The sequence below is a fragment of the Arachis hypogaea genome, chromosome 13 (assembly GCF_003086295.3).
Source record: "Arachis hypogaea cultivar Tifrunner chromosome 13, arahy.Tifrunner.gnm2.J5K5, whole genome shotgun sequence".
NCBI lineage: Eukaryota > Viridiplantae > Streptophyta > Magnoliopsida > Fabales > Fabaceae > Arachis > Arachis hypogaea.
The window spans coordinates 136,488,191-136,510,249 of record NC_092048.1 but is presented as its reverse complement, the minus strand read 5'-3'; the positions used below and the strand labels follow the sequence as shown (position 1 = coordinate 136,510,249).

The window sequence follows — 22,059 nt, the reverse complement described above, 5'->3', positions numbered from 1 at the left end:
TTTTTGGTATAAGAGAGATCGAACTCTTGAACTTTTAGTTATAAAAATTTTGATAATAAAATATAACACTACTTTTTTAAAAAAACTTAAATTGATAAAAAAATATATAAATGATTATATATCTAATAATTTTAATATACGAATTATTACAAAAAAAATTTATACAAACATTCAATCAACTTTATATGATTAGATAATTTTTTAAGTAATGAATTTAAAAATTAGTTAATTTTACTTAGCTGGTAATATATGATTAGATTACTATTAAAACTCTTTCAGATTAAAATTAAATAAAATTGAGATATTATAGTTGTCACATTTTTTCCTTTAATAAGGTTGAATACATATATATATAGATGACAAAGCAATGTTAATCGAGATGTTGGACTATGAATTAACATGGAGTAAAATAAATTTAATTGGCAGGGAATGATACGGTTGACAGGTTAGCAACTTTTGGAATGCAAGCAAACTTCATGGTGTACTTGATGAGCATTATTTATAATAAGATGGATCAAGTACCTGCATGCTGCAAACATCATTAACACATGGAATGCTGTCTCCAATGTTGTCCCAGTAATTGGTGCTTTTGTTGCTGATGCCTGTTTGGGGAAATTTCGAACCATTGCCTTTGCATCTCTTGCTAGTCTTACGGTATGTTTAATTGTTTTTCTCGTTAATTAACACTATATAGTGCTAAATAGTTAGGATTATCCGATTATTTATTTGTTAGAACAATTTTATCAGAATAATATGCTCTAATTACATTCCGATTTATGTTAGAGAATATATATCTATTTGAAAAATATAACTGTGATATGATAGATGATGTTTGGAATATAAAAATACCATTTATATATAAAAAATTACCTACAAAATCAGTTATTAATTTATGATGTATTTTTGTATATATATATATATATATATATATATATATATATTATTTAACTACTTATTGTTAATGTATGTATATTTTATATTTTAAAATATATTTTATTTAGTGGCTAAATTTTTGTGTATATTTAATATGTTTGTTGAAATATAATTTGCTGAAATAGAGATCACATGAACTTGCTTATTCGTTTTTTATGTTTTAATAATTTGAAAAAAAAACTATTTGTATATTAAAAGTAGACACTAAAATTAATTACTATATATTTTTGTGTGAATGTATGTGTTATATAATTTATGTTCAATGTATATTTTATATTTTAGTATATATATTATATTAGTTAATTTTAATGTACAATTAATATAGTTATTTTAATAATTTAAAAATAAATAAATCTCATTAATTCTAAATAAATTTTATTATATTTTTTTTATTTGATTATTCTTATTTAACCACGATTGAGTATGCGTGGTGTGGATAATAATATATAAATCATGATTCTTCGAAGATTTCGATAATATTTAAAATTGTGGCTAATAACTCTAAAATTATAGCAATTTAAAAATGTAACTCCCGATTAGCCACAAATAATTTTTTGTGGTATATAATTGGAGTTTAGTCACAATTTTTCCGTAGCTAAACCTTTGTTTCTTGTGGTGAACCAAGTTCTTCAATGTATACTACAGCACGCAGGGTTTGATCATGCTCTTCAACCAAACCCTACTTGTTTATCTCCCAGACACTGTTAGCTGGACTCTTGGTCGTTATGGGTTGCCGGTTTTGTTTATGTCGATTATTGTGTTTGTTTCTGGAGCTAGGGTTTATGCATTTGTTAAACATTGGAAACTCTTTGCTTTATCTGAAACCAATCAGGTGCCAGTAACCTTTAAACATTGTTCATAATTTCACCGGGAAGAAAGGGAAACCTGATTGGCTTCATAGTGATATCAACAAGGGAAGATGGGAGTACTTCTATTTCATCATTGCAGGGTTCATAATGTTGAATACGTGTTACTTTGTTTTCTGTGCTCGTCGTTATTGCTTGATGAAATAATTAATATTCATGCGTTATTGTTTGTATTGGAGAGTCAGAAACTGACTGATGAGATTATTAGTTTGAATTTAAGAGTAATACAGTGATAGATAGAGGGATTTTGAAACCAACGAAAAACAAAAGTTATAGTGTGAACTTGTTTATAGCCAATAATTTTTCTTATGAAGAAATGGGGAAAAATTAAGTTGTACAATTTTGCTCAACCAAAAATTTAGAGACAATAGATTTATATGAAATATAATATATCTAAAAAACTTGATAGTAGTAAAACTAATTATTGCAGAAAATTTTATTTGTTTTTTATAACAAGTACATTTTAGGAAAATTTTGTTATAATACATAGATTAAATATACACATGAAAAACAGTCAATCTTATAATAATTTTAATATTTAAGTTACTACATAAATATCAATATAAACTATAAAGTCATTCATAAAGTACGGACAAAATTAAATGGTCAAAGAAAAAAAACACAAATTGGTCAAAGTTAAAACTAAATAAATAAACAAATAATATATTTTATTTTGTCAATGCATAATATAATGAATTATAAAGTAACGTTCACTTTCGAAAATCAAGTCAATGCAGATTTTTATATTTTGAATAATGTTATATGATTAGTAATACTATTATATTTTATCAATATTTAATTAGTAATAATTTACATTTATATTTATAAATATTTTACACACAATAAATATATAATTTGTATTTATATTTATCGAATTTTGTACACATAAATTAATACAATTTGTATCTAATTTTTTAGAATTTACACATTAAAATTAATAAAATTTATTTGTTAAAGATAATTTAATATTTATATTAATTAAATGATGAGAAAAAATACTAAACCCCTAAGTTTCTCTTATACTCTGGATGAACATTATTCAAAAGTTTTAGTTAATGGACATTATTTTTGAGGTCATCAATCTCCCTGAAAACAAGCTATTTATATGAGATATTTTGCCATCCCCATTATTTTAATTAGATATTTTTACTATAAAAGAATGTATAGAGCTTTCAATGTTTTCTGTCCAAGCATTCTTATTTCATCACCACAAACAAGAAAAAGAAACAAACAATATAATGGGGCTACTTAGAGAGAACGGTAGCAGAGTGTGCTCACTACTCTGTTCAACAAAATGCAGGTCAAAATCGTCATTGCAAGAGAAATTGCTAGACGAAGAAAGACAGATGGCAAAGAAGCCTGGATGGAAAGCAATGCCTTATATCTTAGGTAAGCAATGCCTCATAAAATTTGTCACAGTTTATTAATAAAGATACATAATCTGAAATTAATATAGTTAGCATTATTACTGACATATGTGTATGTATGTACAGGGAATGACACTGTGGAAAGGTTGGCAACATTTGGAATGCAAGCAAACCTGACAATGTATTTGATGAAAGTTTATAACATGGATCAAGTGTTTGCTGCAAACATCATTAACAATTGGTATGCCATCACCAATGTTCTTCCAGTCCTTGGTGGCTTTCTTGCTGATGCCTATTTAGGAAAATTCCCAACAATCGCCATTGCATCCTTTGCCAGTCTTACGGTATTTATTTATTTATTTAATATTACTAATTTACTATTATCATAATAACATAATATAAAATTTTTTATTTTTACGTTATGATAGTAAATTTTGATTTTGATGCACATTATCTAATTTCATCCTTTATTTTAGATGATTATATAAATATACGTATAAAATTATTTTATGACGATGGTATATCAAAATTAAATTCACGGTAATATATAATTTTTGTCGATTCAAATTTTCTAGATCCATCGCTAATTATAAGATTTGGCGATAAAAATTGATTAGGGTATGGTGGTAGTAATGCTAACAACATGGGTGCCACACATTCATCCAACACCATGCACTCTCCAACAACAACTCGATGGTGTTTGTAAAGGGCACACAACATTGCAACTAACCGTCCTACTCATAGGCCTATTCCTCCTTTCGATAGGAACAGGAGGAATCAGGCCTTGCAGCATTCCGTTCGCCATCGACCAATTCGACTTGACAACGGTCGATGGACGGCGCGGAACGACAAGGTTCTTTAATGTGTATTACACCACACAAACATTGATCATGCTGATGAACCAGACTCTGTTGGTTTACATCATGGATTCTGTTAGTTGGACTCTTGGTTATGGTTTGCCAGTTATGTTTATGTTGGTTTCCATTTTTGTTTTCTTTGCGGGGACTAGGGTTTATGATTTTGTTAAGCCACAGGGAAGTATATTCTCTAAGATTGCTCAGGTGGTGGTTGCGGCGGTGCACAAGCGCCACCTTTCTTTGCCTCCTAATCTGGAAACTCAGGAAGCTTTTTATGATCCTCCGCTTCAGAACGATGGAGAACCAAACCTACCTCTTACATATAACTTCAGGTAGGTCAAATATTTCTTTTCCATGTTAATAAAAAAAATCTTTATTTTAAATTTTGAACTAATTTAACAACCCAATTATAATTTTGAAGTTTGCCTTGGTATTATTTGTGTGTCACATTATTTTTTTAAAATACTATTCATACACCAAAATCAATCAATATATTTCTATATAAATACATATGTTGTTTAATTTATTTTTAACATATATTTATATTTCAACTTATATTTTATACGGATAATTATGGCTGATTTTGATGTATACTTAACATAAAATTAGAAAAAAACGACTCTAATCCTAAACTGGTTTTAATTTGAGTTTGGATTTGGTCTATTTCTGTTTTTCATGCACATATGCTCCAATCAACAATTGCCACTTATTAATATGACTCATCTATTCACTCAACAATTACTAATTAGATCTATCCATAATAATTCAGGGTTAGTTGCACATGCAATTGGTATTGTTATTGATTTGCTTTGAATTTGTTTCATTATTAGGTGGCTAAACAAGGCTGCTCTTATTGGTGGAGATGAAATGAACATGGATGAATCAAGCAGAGATCCATGGAGACTATGCAGCATCCAACAAGTAGAAGAGCTGAAATGCTTGCTTAAAATGATACCAATATGGATATCCACCATCATAATCTTCCTTCCAGTGGTACAACAATCAATATTCCCAGTCTCACAAGCCCTCAAAATGGACAGGCACCTATCACACAACTTTGAAATGCACCCTGCCTCAGTATCCGTCATAACAATGCTAACAATCGGCGTATGCCTCCCTATCTATGACCAACTCCTCGCGCCGGCCCTCGAGAAACTCACTAAACAAGAAGGAGGCCTCACGGTCCTCCAGAGAGTCTCGCTGGGACACGGCGCAGGGATATTGGCCATGATAGTAGCCGGATTTGTAGAAATTCGGAGGAGGCGTCTCGCGATAGCCCTAGATGCGCCGGACGGGGTTGCACCAATGTCAGTCCTGTGGCTTGCACCTCAATCAATGCTAATTGGATGCATTCATGTGTTTGGAGAAGTTGGCAACACTACACTTTTCAATAGAGAATCACCTGAGGGAATGAGAAGCATAAGCAACTCTTTGCTTTGTCTAAATTTGTCATTTACTAGTAACCTTAGCAATGTTATAATAAATGTTGTGCATAACTTCACTGGCAAGAAAGGAGATCAACATGGTTGGCTTGATAGTGATATTAATAAGGGTAGGTTGGAGTATTTCTATTTCATCATTGCAGGGTTCATGATGTTGAATATGTGCTATTTCATCTTCTGTGCTCGTCGCTATACTTAAAAAGTTACAAGGTCAATGTGAGAGGACCAAGAAAGAGAATTTAACAATCAACATAAACATATATGGTAGTGTGTGTTTGTTTAATTAAGTTTATCTTATTATATTATTATGCTTAATAATTAGTAGGCATTCACATGTGAGAATGTTCAATATCTGTTCTCTATAAATTTTGAGTGGACTAATTTATGTAATAATAAAGTGCTCTTTTTTTTATTATTATCCTTGAGATTTAAGGATTTTTTTGGGGTCATGCATAAAACAAAAAGATATTTTTGACCCTTGGGCCACTATGTCTTTTTTTTGTGACACAACAAATGCAATATAACTCGGTTATCCAACGTTTGTAAAGTTGAGAGAATTATGTCTGATTTTTCACTAAAAATAGTTTTAGTAAATACTAGAAATCAGTATTTTTAGCACCAAAAATAAGGAAGAGTTAGTATTGATATAAATTTGTAATTTTTTTTTTACAAAATTGTGAGAAATAAAAAACTCTATAAATTAAACATTATTAAAAAGTTATCATTAAAATACAAACATTCTGATTTTAAAATACAAACATTCTCCTCCTTTAAGAGATGTTAAAATGATACTCATATCTTCTCTATTTGTAAAATATACATTCTTCTTTCTTATAACTTTTAAAAAATCTCCTCTTTAATCCATTTTAAATTTTTTGTGTTAACTAATGTTAAATATATCTATTTTTCAAGAAAAATAAATTATTTTTTACAAAAATACTCTTTAGTAAAAATTTTATTTTTTTGTCATTAAATTTTACTTATCAAAATTTCCTTTAATAAATTAATTTTTATTGATTAAATTTTATTTTTATTAAAATATTTTTTTTAAAAATTAATAATTAAATTATTTTTTTCTAAGATATCCTTCAATAATTTTTTAATTATTCAATTATAAATTTACCAAAATTTGTAATAATAATTATTTTTATATTTTACTATTAATTTTCTGATATCAATATATATTATTTTAATATTAAATAAATTTTTTTACCTCTATTAATATGTATAACAATTAATTTATATTGATATAAAAAAATAATCTTACTAATATTTTTTTATTTAATGTTAAAATAATATATATTGATATAAAAAAATTAATAGTAAAATATAATTATAATTATTAACAAGACTTTTGGTAAAATTACAATTTAATAATTAAAAAATTATTGAAAGGTATCTTTAAAAAAATAATTTAACTATAATTTTTTTAAAAATATTTTGATAAAAATACAATTTTTATCAATAAAAAATTAATTTATTAAAAAGTATTTTGGTAAGTAAAATTTAATGACAAAAAAATAAAATTTTTGTTAAAAAATATTTTTATAAAAAATAATTTATTTTAAAAAAAAAAGATAAAATTAACATTAATTAACACAAAAAATTTAAAATAAATTAAAAAAATTTAAAATTTTAAAAAAATATACACATTTTATAAATAAAAAAATATTATTTTACCGTCTCTAAAAAAAAGTAAATTTTTTTTTGGATTTATAATACGTATAGATAACGTGCAATTTAAAGTCATACTTAAGTACTTTAACCACTTATCTACAAGACCTTTTAGTGTTTCTTCTTTTATTATTTTATTTATTTATTTTTAATTTATCAGTGGTTAACCCAAACCCGTCCCCTCAAACATAGGAAGGAGAGTAGCACCAATTCAAAATAAAAATGAAAACGTTGACGTCAAAACCAACACTACGTACTAAGCTGAACGAAAGCAAAAGTTTATACAACATTGATCATCTTAATTGAGATTGGTATTATGCATCAAAATTATTTTTAATATTTAATTGCATTAATTACGTAATTAAAATTGATAAAAGTGTATTATATTAATTTTTAATTTTTTTTGTTAACAATGTGATGATATAGTTTGATGACGTAAATTATTAGTTAGTGATATATGTCATTTTATGATTTGATCACGTGTAATAGTATAATAATGTGTTGACTAATGACATGTGGTATGTGGACGTAGATAGTTGTGTGTTGTAATGGTATTTGTCCACGTGTCATCTGTTATGTTCTTATTATAAATGTAATAAATTAGTCTCTCACTTTATATTAAGTAACTAATTTTAATTCATAAAATTAAATGACGTGTATCGAACTAGTCTCTTCACTAGTCTTTTCTCATTTTTTAAAAGATTCAAATTTTTCAAATCTTTGATTCAGTAATAATTTTAATTCTATTTTTCACATATTGTTTAAATATAATTACTTATATAAATTTTTTAAGATTTTAATTTTAATTATATATATTTTTTACAATCATTTAACATTGATAAATTTTATAATATATAAGTATGTTATTATAAAAAAAGAATTATATGATTAGTTAGATACTTTTTTCATCTAAAATTATGTATTTTTAAAAAAAATTCAAGAATCAAAATACATTTTTTTACCGATTCTTTAAAACACACGTTTCGGTTGTATGTAGATAGGCTAGATGCAAAAACTTGCATTAAAATGATAGTGAGGATATTTAAAATGCCTTCATATCAGCTCCAAGACGGCGATTAAGAGTACATGCAAGAGAAAAAATATTTTATAAAAATATTTGTATTTAAATAACATACGAAGAAAATAGAATCAAAATTAATGTATTTAAAGGTATTAAGAATTTTGAATTTATAAAATAAAAAAAGAGAAAAAGCTAGTAAAGGGACTAATTTGGTGCATGCATTTAATTTTATAGATTAAATTGAGTTACTTAATATAAAGTGAAGGACTAATTTGGTGCATCTACAATGATGATATAGCAGATGACACGTGGACGTCGAATATTGTTGCGACACATTGCACAAACTAACACATACAACTGTCCACATCAGCATGTCATATATCACTGGTCAATATACACATTATCATATCATTATACGTGATCAAACTATAGAGTGATACGTGTTACTAACAATCTACATCATCAAGCTATGTCATCACGCCATTAACAAAAAATAATCCGAAAATTAATGTGGTGCACTTTTATCAATTTCGTAAACATAATTGGTGTAATTAAAATCTCAAAGACAATTTTCATACAAGATGCTAATTTTAAAAACATTTTAAAATTTAACTATATTTATAAGATTTTCAGGTTACATAAATATTTGAAATATGAAATTTAACAACCTAAGTTTGTATATGTTGGGGTTAACCCAATAACAATTTTTATTTTTTAGTCTAATATCGTATTAGAATTGGATAAATTTAAATTAATCCAAAAATAAACTAAAAATCATCTGGCATTTGTAAAAAATATCAAATTCTTTAGACAATACCGAAGGCTAAAATAGTAAAATTTACAATTGATAATACATTTCGGTGATTATATTTTGATGTGAATATGATAATTGCTCGAAAAATATTAAATAAATTAATATATTAATTTTTTTAATATAATATCTATTGACATATATTTTAGAGTATTATTTATTTTAGTTCTCAAAAAATTTTAGATTAGACATTTTAATTTTCAACTAAAATTAATTATTCGATTGGTCTTTAATAATTAATTCTATTAGTTACTTAGGTCCTTTATTCCGTCAACTCTAACGGAGAACAAAATAGTCTTTGACAACTCTAACGGGAGATAAAATAGTCCCCCATCCCCTCTATTCGAAAACGATATTATTCTTACCTAATTTTCATCATATCTCGCATAACCCTAACAGCTTAACACTGCAATTTCAAGTTATGCAATGCACACTCTACAACTTCAATGTCCACAAGAAGAAAATTAAAATTCTCAACTTGTTCTCAACCAATTCATACTCAGTAAACTAATGACTATATTTCTCAAGTACTTGTCGTCTTCGATAGATTCCATGAATCTAGACAGCAAAGCCCGATTTGTTAAAATCTGGCGTCGTCATCACCATCTTTCTCCTCCTCTGCCCTATTATCTCCATAGCCACATTGCCCACCACTCTGATCGCTTCCTTCAACTTCTTCTCTGAACCAATGTCCAGTAATCGCTTTAGTTTTCATATAATCGGCGACGGCAGCATTGGACTTCGGGAGAGAAGGAATGAAGCACTTGGATGCGAGGTCGAAACTGTCTGCCAGCTTGGACTTCGGGAGAGAAGGAATGAAGCACTTGGAGTCCATTCCAAATGAGAATTTGCATATGATGTCGAAGGATAATCTTTTTATGATGTCCTAATGTCCAACAATCTATATTGTTTGCCGAATAGTGGAGAAAGACGTGCCATTGGGATAGTTGTGGAACTTGGTTTTGAGGATATGGTGAATGTTGTTGGGGTTGGAGGTATGTTGTTATCGAGGATATGGAGGTGGATGTTTCTGGTGGGTGAATTATTGTGGAGGAAGTGGGTGTACCAGTCACAAAATTTAAAAAATTTGTGGTATATGACATGTTGAAGTAGGTGCGATATACGTGATAGTTACACCATGGCTTGATCTTGGAGTTGAAGGAGGAGAAGATGGAGAAAAAGATTGTGAAGGTGAAGAATGAGAGAGTATAAATGTTAGAATTATGCAATATATAATGAAAATTAGAGGAGAACAGCGTCGTTTTCGAACAAAAGAGACATGAACCATTTTGTTCGCATTAGAGTTGTTAGAGATCATTTTGTCTCTTATTAAAATTAACCGAACAAAAAATTTAAATGACTGATGAAATTAATTATTGAAAATTATTCAAATAATTAATTTTAGTTAAAAATAAAATATTTTGTCCAAAATTTTTTAGAAACAAAAATAGATAAATACTCTACAGCTTAATTATTATATTTTGTATATTGTATATATCGCAATGTCTCATTACTTATTGTACATATTTAGTCATAATCGAAATCATGGCTAAATTAAAGACGGTATTTTAATTTTGGTAGTGTGGACATACAAATTAAACCTAAACTAAATGATTAAGATTTGTTTCACATCTATATCCATATGATTAAGATCAGAGAAAAGTAATGTAAAGAATGGTCACAATTCGTTTGCGTCAATTGTTAATAGGGACAACATCATAGTGATGGTTAGACTAATGTATATATATTCGTGTACCTTAAATTTGTTTGTCTTGTTACGTTTGGATTTCAGTGGCAAAGAGCTGTGGACGCATGAGCAAATACATCTTTGTACGTTAGTTGGTCCAATAATGGTTGTCATCGTTGCACATTGGTTTATTAGACAAGTATACGGACCTTGAAATATTTATCAAAATTAAAACAAATTGGAAGAAAATAGAGATAGAAACACAAATGGATCAAACTCATTGATTAGTCCGTGTATCCGTTTAAACGGGACTATACTTTTAAAAATAACATTTTTTAAATATTTCATCTAATCCGTTCTGATTTCTGAAGACCCGCCCATTGAAACAATTTTATTTGTTTACGATTTTTATCCCAAAAAGTAATCTTTTCGTCCAACATTTTTTGGAAATAAAATAAGCAAATCAATACGTACAAACTATAAAGTTAAATAGACCAAATTTAAATTGACGAGGTAGCCTGGTTTAGTGTTCACCACACTAAGAGCAACTCCGATGCTAAGAAATAGATTTTTTTTCTGACATATGGAACTCAATTACCATTTGAGTAAAAAAAGAAAGAAGATTCTTTACGTAAATCAAGATTGAGAATCCATCTAAACAGAAACTTGTAACAACCAATAACAACCAATAAAATTAGTAAATTAATAAAAAAATAAAAATATATTAAATATATATATTAAATAATTAATTTATTAATAATTATAATAATTTATTATATTAAATATTTATATATCTATTTAATTAATTATTTACATTAATTATTTAATAATTAGTTATATTAAATTATAATTAATATAAATAATTATGTTAAATTAATATCAAATATTTTTTATATTATTTATATTAAATTATAATTAATTAAATTTATTTTATATAAAAAATAAATTTAATTTTTACATATTATTAAATAATTTTTAGTTGGATTATTTATTTTTATTTATAAAATTTAAAATATTAACTAAATTTAAGTTATTTATTTTAATATTTTATAATATTAAATTATTTTGAATTTATAAATTTATGGAATTATGGAGAGAAGCTCTAGAAGTGTATGGTCTGTGCATAAGCCGTAGCAAGACGGAATATATGGAATGTAAGTTCAGTCTGAGAAGGGAAAACTCCAATATAGAGGTGAAAATTGGAGAGAACACCTTACGAAAAGTTAAAAGTTTTAAGTATCTTGGGTGCATCATACAGGATAATGGAGAGATTGAACATGATGTAAATCATAGGATCCAAGCAGGTTGGTCAAAATGGCGGAGTGCATCTGGTTTTATATGCGACAAAAAAGTGCCTTTAAAACTTAAAGGTAAATTCTATCGCACCGCTATAAGACCGGCTATGCTGTATGGTACGGAGTGTTGGGCGACTAAAGGAGAGCACGAACATAAGCTGAGTGTGGCAGAGATGAAGATGTTGAGATGGATGAGTGGTCACACGCGATTGGATAAAATAAGGAATGAAGATATAAGGGAGAGAGTTGGAGTAGCACCCATTGTGGAAAAGATGGTTGAATCGCGTCTCAGGTGGTTTGGACATGTGAGAAGAAGACCGATAGAACATCCAGTCAGGAGGGTGGATGAGATGGAAGATGGACAAAGGGCGAAAGGCAGAGGAAGATCTAAGAAGACCATCCATGAGGTGGTCAAACGAGATCTACATGTAAACGGTCTCTCTGTAGACATGATACATGACAGAGCACAATGACGTCGTTTGATTCATGTAGCCGACCCCACTTAGTGGGATAAGGCTTTGTTGTTGTTGTTGTTGTTTATAAATTTAAATAATATTATTATAAAAAAATAATAATTATATTAATTTTAATTACTTTAATTAATTAATTAAGTAAAATTACAATTGAAATTAAAATTAATTTTTTTTTAATAAAAAAGAGAGAGATTTTTTAAATTTTTATTTATTATTTATAATGCAAAAGCATTATTTTTTTATACAGATGCGCCACAAATAAAGACCGGAATGAATTATTTATTGAAAATGGTCTAAAAAACACATAGATCGATCTAGAAAAGGAGCATATATAGGGTCCCACTGTTCCACGCATTATTAATGAACGTATGAGCATGGCAAACGCACCAAGCAATTTTTTTTCTTTCCAGAATTGCCAATGAGCTGAGACTCCAACTTGTGATTTATAAGTTAGTACGGAAAGATTATATTATTTAAATTATAATTTATTGATAATATAATTATTATATATTTTTACAAAAAATAATATTTAGAAGATAATAAAAAATTAGTTTCAATAATTTAAAATGATCTTATTTAATATATATTAATTATTATTAAAATAATTTGTAATATAATAAATGTGTAATTATCGATGTTATATATATAAAATTATGGATATTATTTTATATAATATAATTTTAGATATTTTTTAATATTATTATTTTATAAAAATATTATTTGTATATTAAAATTAACTATTATATATTTAATTATTTATATATAAATACATATATAATTTAACTAATTTTTAATGTTATATTTTAATATATATTTTATATTAGTGATTGATTTTAATGAAAATGACAAATTGGTCTTTGACTTTTTAGTTTATAAACATTTAAATCCATCTTTAAAAATGAAAAAATATATTTAAGTTCCTGATCTCTTTAAATATGGACACATCGATTTTTGTGTTTAATTTATTCCATTTTAAAAAATTTTTCACATGTACATTTGTATCAACTAAGTCAGTACAACAGAAGTCACGTTTGATTTTTTCGTTAAATCTGACAAACTCAAATAAATATAAGAGATCGATATGTCTAAATTTAAAAAAAAATAAAAAATTATATATATTTTTAAATTATAAAAAACTTAAATATATGTACATAAAAAAATAAAAAATTTATTTATTTTTTTATTAAAATCTATTTATCTTTTTCTCCAAATTTGAATGTACACTTCACTTTTATGGTCTAATGGACTAAACAGTTTTACGCATATTGTTGGTAATAATTCGGACGTTTTTCGTAAAATGGAAGGGTTTCTCTTTTAGGCAGGAAATAAATATTTTTGGTAGATATAGTGTCATGGGAATATTATTCATTTAGGGATTTATGATTTGACTATAAATTATAAAATACTACTTACTATTCAAAGTGCGATGATCATATATATGTCAATTATTTAATATTATTAATTGAAGCTTACACTTATTTACTATTTTGAACTGGGATTACTAGCTATAGCTGTTGATTATTGACGTTTTCTAACTCACTAGTCAGTAGTCACTAGCTAGGACAAGCAAGGGTGTAAATAAGGAAGATATTTTATATTTTGCTAGACCTTGGGAACTCAGTAGAATACTACAGCACATACATACATACATACGTGCCCAAAAACAAAGCTTGGCCATTCAATAATATTCATTATATAATCTTTGTTTTTTGTGCATATAAATGCAAGAGGTTATTGGGCACATGATATTGTGTGCCTTAGCTCAGAAAATCTTTAATTCCAACGCCTGAAGCGTATATTACTCTCTCTCTCTTTCTCTCTCTCTGGTCTAGCCTTTAATATATAGCTATGATCATATAATATATGATGAATAAGTGCTCGGTTATCTTATATTTTGATTGTTGATACGACATATACACATAGAACTGCTTCTGCTTCTCTCACTATTCTTAATTACTTAGAGAAACTGTTTGCATTTCATTGAGTTCATCACAGGCGGCACAAATAAAAAAAGTTGCAACAATGATTGAAAAAATATCTTCTTCAGAATCTTCTTCAGCTACCAAAACCAACAAGAAATATGGAGGCTGGAAGGCTGTACCTTTTATTTTAGGTCAATTTCTCTCTTCTTCAATCAACTCTATAACTCTCGTTCTTTTTCATCTATCAGATCGAGTTATCAATTCACAATCACCAATTTATATAAAACTAACTGATTAGTTTATGAAAAAAATTAACTTTTTTTTTTGTCAAAATAACATCACAGTTCATGTTTATTGTTTATATATATATATATAGCCATCATTATTATACTATTTTTTTTATTTCTATGAATTGTTAAAAATAATATATCACAATTGTGCCGGTAGTGTTGTGCTGGGGTGACCATCTTTTTTTTTTTGTTTGTAAATTTTGTTTCCTATATATGAAATATTTAAATTAAATATTAATAATAATCCTTTTATGAGCGGATGATTGACAAATTCTTTGTGTTGTGTCTCATCGCTCTATTATTAATTAATTTATTATTACAAGTTGCAAGTGCACTGTTAATGTCCGTTTTTATAAGCTATACTAAGATTGCTTATATATTACTATATCTAAGAGCATGCTTAATTAATATTATATATGTGGGTAAGTAAGTTAATTTATTTAATTTGCATTGCAATAATAAGGAGTGCAGGGAATGAAACGTTTGAGAGGTTGGCAGTGTTTGGGTTACTTCTGAACTTTATGGTGTATCTAACAACACAGCTTCATCTAAACCAAGTCAGCGCTTCAAATGTTATGAATATTTGGTTTGGGTTGACCAACTTTGGTCCCTTGCTCGGTGCCTTCATTTCTGATGCCTTTTTCGGTCGCTTCAGGACTATTGCTTTTGCTTCCTTTTCTTCTCTTTTGGTACTCTCTCTCTCTCTCACCCAATATTTGATCGGAGGATAAAATACATTGTTAGACTGGACGAAAAAAATTTAAAAATATTATCTGTACATTAAAATCAGTCACTAATTTTAGTCACCAATATATTTATATATAAATATATGTGTGGTTTAATTTATTTTTAATATATATTTATGCTCTAGCATATATTTTATACTGATAGTTAATTTTAGTAGTTAATTTTAGTATATACGTAACATAACTAAAAAAATAAAAAAAATTAAATTAATGACTAAGTGATAATCAAAAAAATAATAAATTCACATGACTCTTATCATTTTTCGTAAAGTAATTAGAGTAGTACTATATGATTGGGTTAGGGTTTATTAGGAGAATTAACTTTGAAAAAAAAAAGTTTTGGAAAAATACTTCTTAATAAAATGAGAGTATGTATATATGTATATTATTGAAAGAATATATTTGTGTTTGGTTCTATTTTAAAATTAAATAATTCTTTTTTTAAAATGTTTTAATTTTGTTTGTGGGTGATGTATGTGTACAATAAAAGTACAGTAAACTTATTATTAAATAATGTTTACTTATTTATATAGGAATAATAACATGATCAGCTTATATTTTTAACTCAAAATAATTTTTGCCAAATATATAAAAGTAAATTTAAATTACTTCTAAAATTAATTTTAAGTACCTCTCAAAATATTTTTGAAGAGATATATGATGTTAGATAAAAATAAATTATAATTAATAAAGTGTCACTAATTAGTTGTTTAATTTGTTATACAATTATTATTGCCCCTGTGGTTGAGACAATGGAGAAGATGGTTTGAGCAGACATCAATAATGGAGGAAAACGGAAATGTTTGTAAATAAAAAAAATTAATAAAAAATTAAAATTTATCTTATTTAATATTTATTAATTTTAGTAATAATTAATAAATAATAAATAAAATAAATTTCGTCTTTTTTATTTTTTTAGTATTACTGAAAAAAAAAATACAAGTAGACCCTGAGCTACAGTTTTCACATTAAATGTGGCACATGCATGAGTCTAGGCATTATTTCATTTCTTTCTTTTTTACTACAAAGTTTTTAATATTATTAAGTGCAATAATAGGTATACTAAGTGGGGAACTGGGGATAGTTTCAGATTGTTGTCACTGCATGCATATATATACACACTCAGTTTTACTAGTGGAACCATGAAAACTAACCAAAACAAAATGAAATTTAAAATTTTATATTAATTAATTAATATTGTATACTTGTATTATTGTTTTTTTTGTATTTATTCACACACACACACACATATATATATATATATATATATATATATATATATATATATATATATATATATATATATATATATATATATATATATATATATAGCATGCCTTGTGCTTACAATTTTGGTCGTCGAATCTAACAAGTTAGGTTAAGGACAACAAGAACATCTCAATTGGTTTAAAGACAGACATATAATGGATTTGAGCAAAAAGTAAATAAATAAATAAATAAATAAATAAAGAACAAATTACTAAAAGAGGAATAATGGACTTGATCGATGAAAATGACATGAAAGAAATGAATGGTCACTTCTATCCCTAGTCCGTTCCAAATGATCTGAAATTATTAACTTATCCTAAAAATTTAAATTAACAGAAATAATATATAATTAGATCTCTAATTAAAATATATTATTACTCCAACACAAACTATTTTAGTTAATTATTTGTCTTACATCCTTTTTTATTTCTTAATTTTTTTTATCTTACATTATTATTAGAAAATTATTTCTTTTCAAAATAATTGTCAATTTAAAATACATCACATACATTGTCTAATTTTTTTCCCACATGGATAGAATTTCATTGCTTCAGTCTTTTAAAAAGAATAATAATCGTCAATTAATCTTTTACTACTTATACAAATATAAATTAATTCTGTGTTACTATATATATATAAGACACAAACAAAAAAGAAGATTGATGAATATAAAATTATTATAAGCTAATCTCGTGAAAATATTGTGGGGAGGGGAAAATAAATAAATATTAACCTTTTATTATTATCCCTCCAAAAGAGAAACTGTAATTTTTCATTAAATTATTATTTTCATATAGTATAAATACATTAAAATCAATTATCTTACATATATAAAAAAAATTAGTCACTCTTATATATTGTATATTAAAAATAAATTAAATAATATATATATTTATACACAAATATTATTTTTTATATGCATATAACATCCAAAATAATAATATAGAATATTTGTTTAATGGGCTATGACAGGTAACTAATAACTTTCTTGAACAACATAAACAACCACTAATTAAATCAAAACACACTACATTTCTAAATTATCCACTTAAATCTTAATATTAGAATAACCATCCGTACACCTAGTGAAATGAACATTTGATATATCTATTGTTCACATTGTTTAGTATTTTCATTCTCTCCTGTACCTTTTCTTTGTTTAATTGATATTTTGAAACATGATGTTAGGGAATGGTGTTGGTGTTTTTAACATCATGGTTACCAGAATTGCACCCTCCAAGTTGCACAGCTCAAGAACTGGCAAAAGGTGAATGTGTTAAAGCAAGCAATTCTCAAATGGGTGTTGTGATCTTAGGACTTTGCTTCTTGACAATAGGTTCGGCCGGAATAAGGCCGTGTAGCATACCGTTCGGCGTCGACCAATTCGACCAGACAACGGAAGAAGGGAAGAAAGGCATGGCCAGCTACTTCAATTGGTACTACACAACATTCACATTGGTCTTGTTGGTGTCTCAAACACTTGTTATCTATGTCCAAACCTCTATTAGCTGGAAAATAGGTTTTGCAATACCAACTGTGTGCATGTTTTTGTCCATAATCATGTTGTTTGTTGGAACAAGGCTTTATGTGTATGTGAAGCCTGAAGGGAGCACTTTTCCTGGAAGTGGACATGTTCTTGTTGCTGCTTATAGGAAAAGAAAACTCATGCTTCCAATTATTGAAGACAAACTTGATGGTGTTTTCTATGATCCCCCATTGATCTCTGCTAGTAGTGGTGATTCTTTGCCATTAAAGCTCCCTTTAACCCAACAGTTTAGGTAACATCTTTATTTCTATATATTATGTTTTTTCTTATTCATTATTTGTTTATTTGTTACTATTATATACGAATGTCACTATATTCATCTATCATTGTCTCATTGACTAGTATTCATTATTCATTCTAAATTTTCTATGGAATATAATAAGGAACAAAACTCTTATTTTATTTTATTTTATTTTATTTTATTTCAGTTTTTTATTTGGGTACTTCCAATTAGGGCTGGAAGTGAGTCGAGATGAGTCGAGCTAGACTAAGCTCAAGCTCGGCTCACAAAAATTGAGTTTGGCTCACGGCTCGATTCATTAACAATCGAGCTTATTTTTTAAGTTTAAGCTCGACTCATCGAAAGCTCACAAGTTTAGCTTATCGAGCTATTAACGAGTCGAACTCGAGCTAGCTCATGAGCTGGCTTGACTCACTTCCAACCCTACTCCCAATTTTATCTACTATCTCATTGACCATAGTCCATAACTATAGACAACAAACAATTGAGGAAGCCATGAAATTAAACAGCTATTATTTACAAATTGCTTAGCTTCTTGAACTTTGATTATTTAACCATTGACATGTTTTATAAGGAGAATTAGTATTTTTTTTTCATATATACAAGGAAATTTAATGGATTAACATACATATAATTAGATAAATATAAATATAAAAATAAACAATATATTAGTTGATGAGTACATAACCTTATTATGTTTGAATTTTGAGCAGAGTAATTAATTTTTAGAGAGCCAAAAATCTATGCAAAAACTGAAAGCTTACTAATTAGCTTTTTTTTTTTTTTAAACTAGGGCCTTGAACAAAGCTGCTCTAATAATGGAGGGGGATCTAAACGAAGATAAGAGCATAGTGAATAAGTGGAGACTTACAAGCATTCAGCAAGTAGAAGAGGTTAAATGCATAGCAAGAGTTTTACCAATCTTATTTACTAGTATCATTCCTCTCATTGCCCTGTTACAACAAGGAACATTCAATGTAACACAAGCCCTGAAAATGGACAGAAACCTAGGACCTAAATTCCAAGTCCCAGCAGGTTCAATTGGAGTCATATCATACATTACCATAGCTTTGTGGCTCCCATTCTATGACCGGATCCTAGTACCAAGGCTAAGAAAAATGACCAACCAAGAAGGTGGCATCACCCTACTACTAAGAATTGGAATTGGCAATGTCTTCTCTATTTTCTCTATGGTTGTTGCTGGTTTGGTTGAAAAATTGAGAAGGGATTCAGCAAATTCACATCAAAATCCACTAGGAATTGCTCCTATTTCAGTTTTTTACCTAGCACCACAATTGGTCCTAATGGGTATGTGTGAAGCCTTTAGTGCAATAGGGCTAATTGAGATTTTTAATAGAGAGTTTCCTGAGAATATGAGAAGTGTTGGCAATTCATTGTTTCCATTTGCTTTTGGATGTGCTAGCTATGTGAGTGCTATAATTGTTAACATTGTTCATCATGTTACTGGAACACATAGCCATCCAGATTGGTTAACAAATGACATAAATGCTGGTAGGATAGATTATTTTTACTACATTATTGCAGGACTAGGCGTTATAAACTTGGTTTATTTTATACATGTTGCTACAAGGTATCAATACAAAAAGATCCAGGTTATTGATCCATTGCCACAAGACATGGAGATGGGATCACACAAAACCTAGAAAGAACCTAAGTTGATGGTTTTATTTTTACTTCACTTCTCTTATTAGGATTTTAAGCTATTATTATTATTATGATCATGATGATGTAATACTTAGATTATATTACTTGTCTTATTGGAAATGTAATGAAAGCTATTGAGAATGAAATAATAATAGTATAATAATTAACAGGTTTAATTAATTACTCTCTGTTTTCGATTGAAACCGCATGCATTACACGTGCTAGCTAGACTTTTAAAAGTTTCTTTGTGTAGCCTTCTCTAAACTTAGCTTTCAGATAGACATGACATGATAGATAGCAACTATATATAGAAAAGAACAATGTATATATATTTTGCTTTTTCTGTTAATTAAGAGCCAATAATTTTTGGAAGAAAATTGTGAAACGTAAGTAATGACAGAAATAATTGAACTGATTATGGTAGTCTTAATCAAATTTATTGTGCATTTATTGGATAGACACAAGATTATTCCGAGGACGGTAAGTTAATACTCTACGTATGAGATATTCATTTAATTTGGAGGCATCTTTTTAATTCATGATCCGAAATCAATCACATGACAACTATATATTTTCATTTATAATTTATAATTATTAAAAATTTGTACAAAAAGAATTAGAATTTTTTATATATATGAAAAGTAAGAAGGAATATAAAGTAATTGTGGTGATTGATATTAAAATATGTATTAAATATATTCTAATATTATATAAAATGTTGTCTTTTAACTAAAAGCTTGCAAGTTGAAATATCTTTTTGAGCATGAAAAACATCTTGTAGCTAACCATTTATTGTCTTTAAAAATATCAAAAATATTATTTATACACTAAAATCAATCACTTTACTAAAATTAGTTATTAATGTATCTATCTATAAATATATATGATTTAATTTATTTTTAATATATATTTATATTTTAACATATATTTTATATTAGTGATTGACTTTGATAGTTGATTTTAATGTACACATAATATAGTGATATATAATTATAGCAAAAGAGATACATATTACATATCATATGATAATGAATGCGTTTGAGATATAATTATTTTTATTTTTTTATTAGTTTAAACTTTTAAGATGGATAATTTTATGATATGGTATCAAAATTTTATATTTAAAAAATGTAGAGTTTAATTATAGATGAATTACAAAAATAGAAAAAATAGCATATATAAAACAAATATAAAAAAAATTATACAAAATTCAAACAAATCTAAAAAAAGTCTTTATTTAAAAAATATTAAATACATAACTATTTATATTATATTTTTTATTAATTTAAATTATTGTTTAGGATGAATAGTTTGATGATATAAAAAATATTATTCAAGAACTTTTCCTCTACGAATATACAGTATTGCATGTCTCAATGACTCAATCATACAGATCAGGCTCGTCACAGAATGATTAACTTTAGTAGCATGATTTTTGACAATAAAACAAGATGGGAATTAGTGTGGTTGTTGATTACTCATGAGTGGAAAAAATTGCTTTTGTCGTTGTCTTCTAGTCAAAGGCGAATAACTAAAAGATAACCATTTTAAAAATTTGAAAGGGAAATCTTGGCATACATTATTACTACTCGTCAACATTTCAAAAGTGAATTCAAATGCATGTAAGCATAGATAGAGCTTCTGACCAGCAGGTTGATCAAATCCATATGCAATGCAACTTGCAACTGGCCTGGCCATCACTAGGACCAACGTGGTTAGAACGTTGACATTGTCAGATGATGGACCATTAATGAAGGTGAAACATTTTGTTAATGGTGATGTGATATATTAACTTGTGTTTCTAAAACATATATTAATTAAATATTTATTATTATTATTATTATTAGAATTTAGTAGATAACTATAGACCTGAACTTTTAATAACAAAATTTGACTTGGTTTGACCTGTTTTTATTCCTAAAATTTAATTAACATGTATTTTAAAAATATATGT

General features: G+C 27.1%; 2 protein-coding genes across 4 annotated transcripts; both read left to right on the top strand.

Annotated features, from left to right (window-relative positions):
- The first annotated feature begins 383 nt into the window (after window positions 1-383).
- Window positions 384-5,880, top strand: LOC112791878 (putative protein NRT1/ PTR FAMILY 2.14). 2 transcript variants are annotated; one of them, XM_025834896.3, is made up of 5 exons: window positions 384-654; window positions 3,100-3,188; window positions 3,293-3,510; window positions 3,784-4,355; window positions 4,854-5,880. In XM_025834896.3, the coding sequence occupies exons 1-5, from the start codon at window positions 599-601 to the stop codon at window positions 5,662-5,664; spliced, it is 1,746 nt and encodes a 581-aa protein (XP_025690681.1). In that variant the 5' UTR covers window positions 384-598; the 3' UTR covers window positions 5,665-5,880. The 2 variants fall into 2 exon arrangements, with proteins under 2 accessions (XP_025690681.1, XP_029153082.1); XM_029297249.2 differs by lacking the exon at window positions 384-654 and having other exon boundaries at window positions 2,936-3,188.
- Window positions 5,881-14,030: 8,150 nt separating this feature from the next.
- On the top strand, window positions 14,031-20,285 carry LOC112791877 (protein NRT1/ PTR FAMILY 2.13). Of its 2 annotated transcripts, none has more exons than XM_025834894.3 (4): window positions 14,031-14,539; window positions 15,110-15,327; window positions 17,842-18,431; window positions 19,234-20,285. In XM_025834894.3, exons 1-4 carry the CDS (start codon window positions 14,449-14,451, stop codon window positions 20,102-20,104), a joined length of 1,770 nt encoding a protein of 589 aa, XP_025690679.1. In that variant the 5' UTR covers window positions 14,031-14,448; the 3' UTR covers window positions 20,105-20,285. The 2 variants fall into 2 exon arrangements, with proteins under 2 accessions (XP_025690679.1, XP_025690680.1); XM_025834895.3 differs by having other exon boundaries at window positions 14,154-14,539; window positions 15,102-15,327.
- Window positions 20,286-22,059: the final 1,774 nt, after the last annotated feature.

Excerpts from the sequence above, each read along its gene's own strand:
- LOC112791878 (XM_029297249.2), top strand. The coding sequence starts at position 2,975 with ATGTTTTCTGTCCAAGCATTCTTATTTCATCACCACAAACAAGAAAAA. Across the intron at positions 3,189-3,292 it reads AGCAATGCCTTATATCTTAG|GGAATGACACTGTGGAAAGG; the intron begins GTAAGCAATGCC and ends ATGTATGTACAG. Across the intron at positions 3,511-3,783 it reads CATCCTTTGCCAGTCTTACG|GGTATGGTGGTAGTAATGCT; the intron begins GTATTTATTTAT and ends AAAATTGATTAG.
- LOC112791877 (XM_025834894.3), top strand. The coding sequence starts at position 14,449 with ATGATTGAAAAAATATCTTCTTCAGAATCTTCTTCAGCTACCAAAACC. Across the intron at positions 14,540-15,109 it reads GGCTGTACCTTTTATTTTAG|GGAATGAAACGTTTGAGAGG; the intron begins GTCAATTTCTCT and ends TAAGGAGTGCAG. Across the intron at positions 15,328-17,841 it reads CTTCCTTTTCTTCTCTTTTG|GGAATGGTGTTGGTGTTTTT; the intron begins GTACTCTCTCTC and ends ACATGATGTTAG.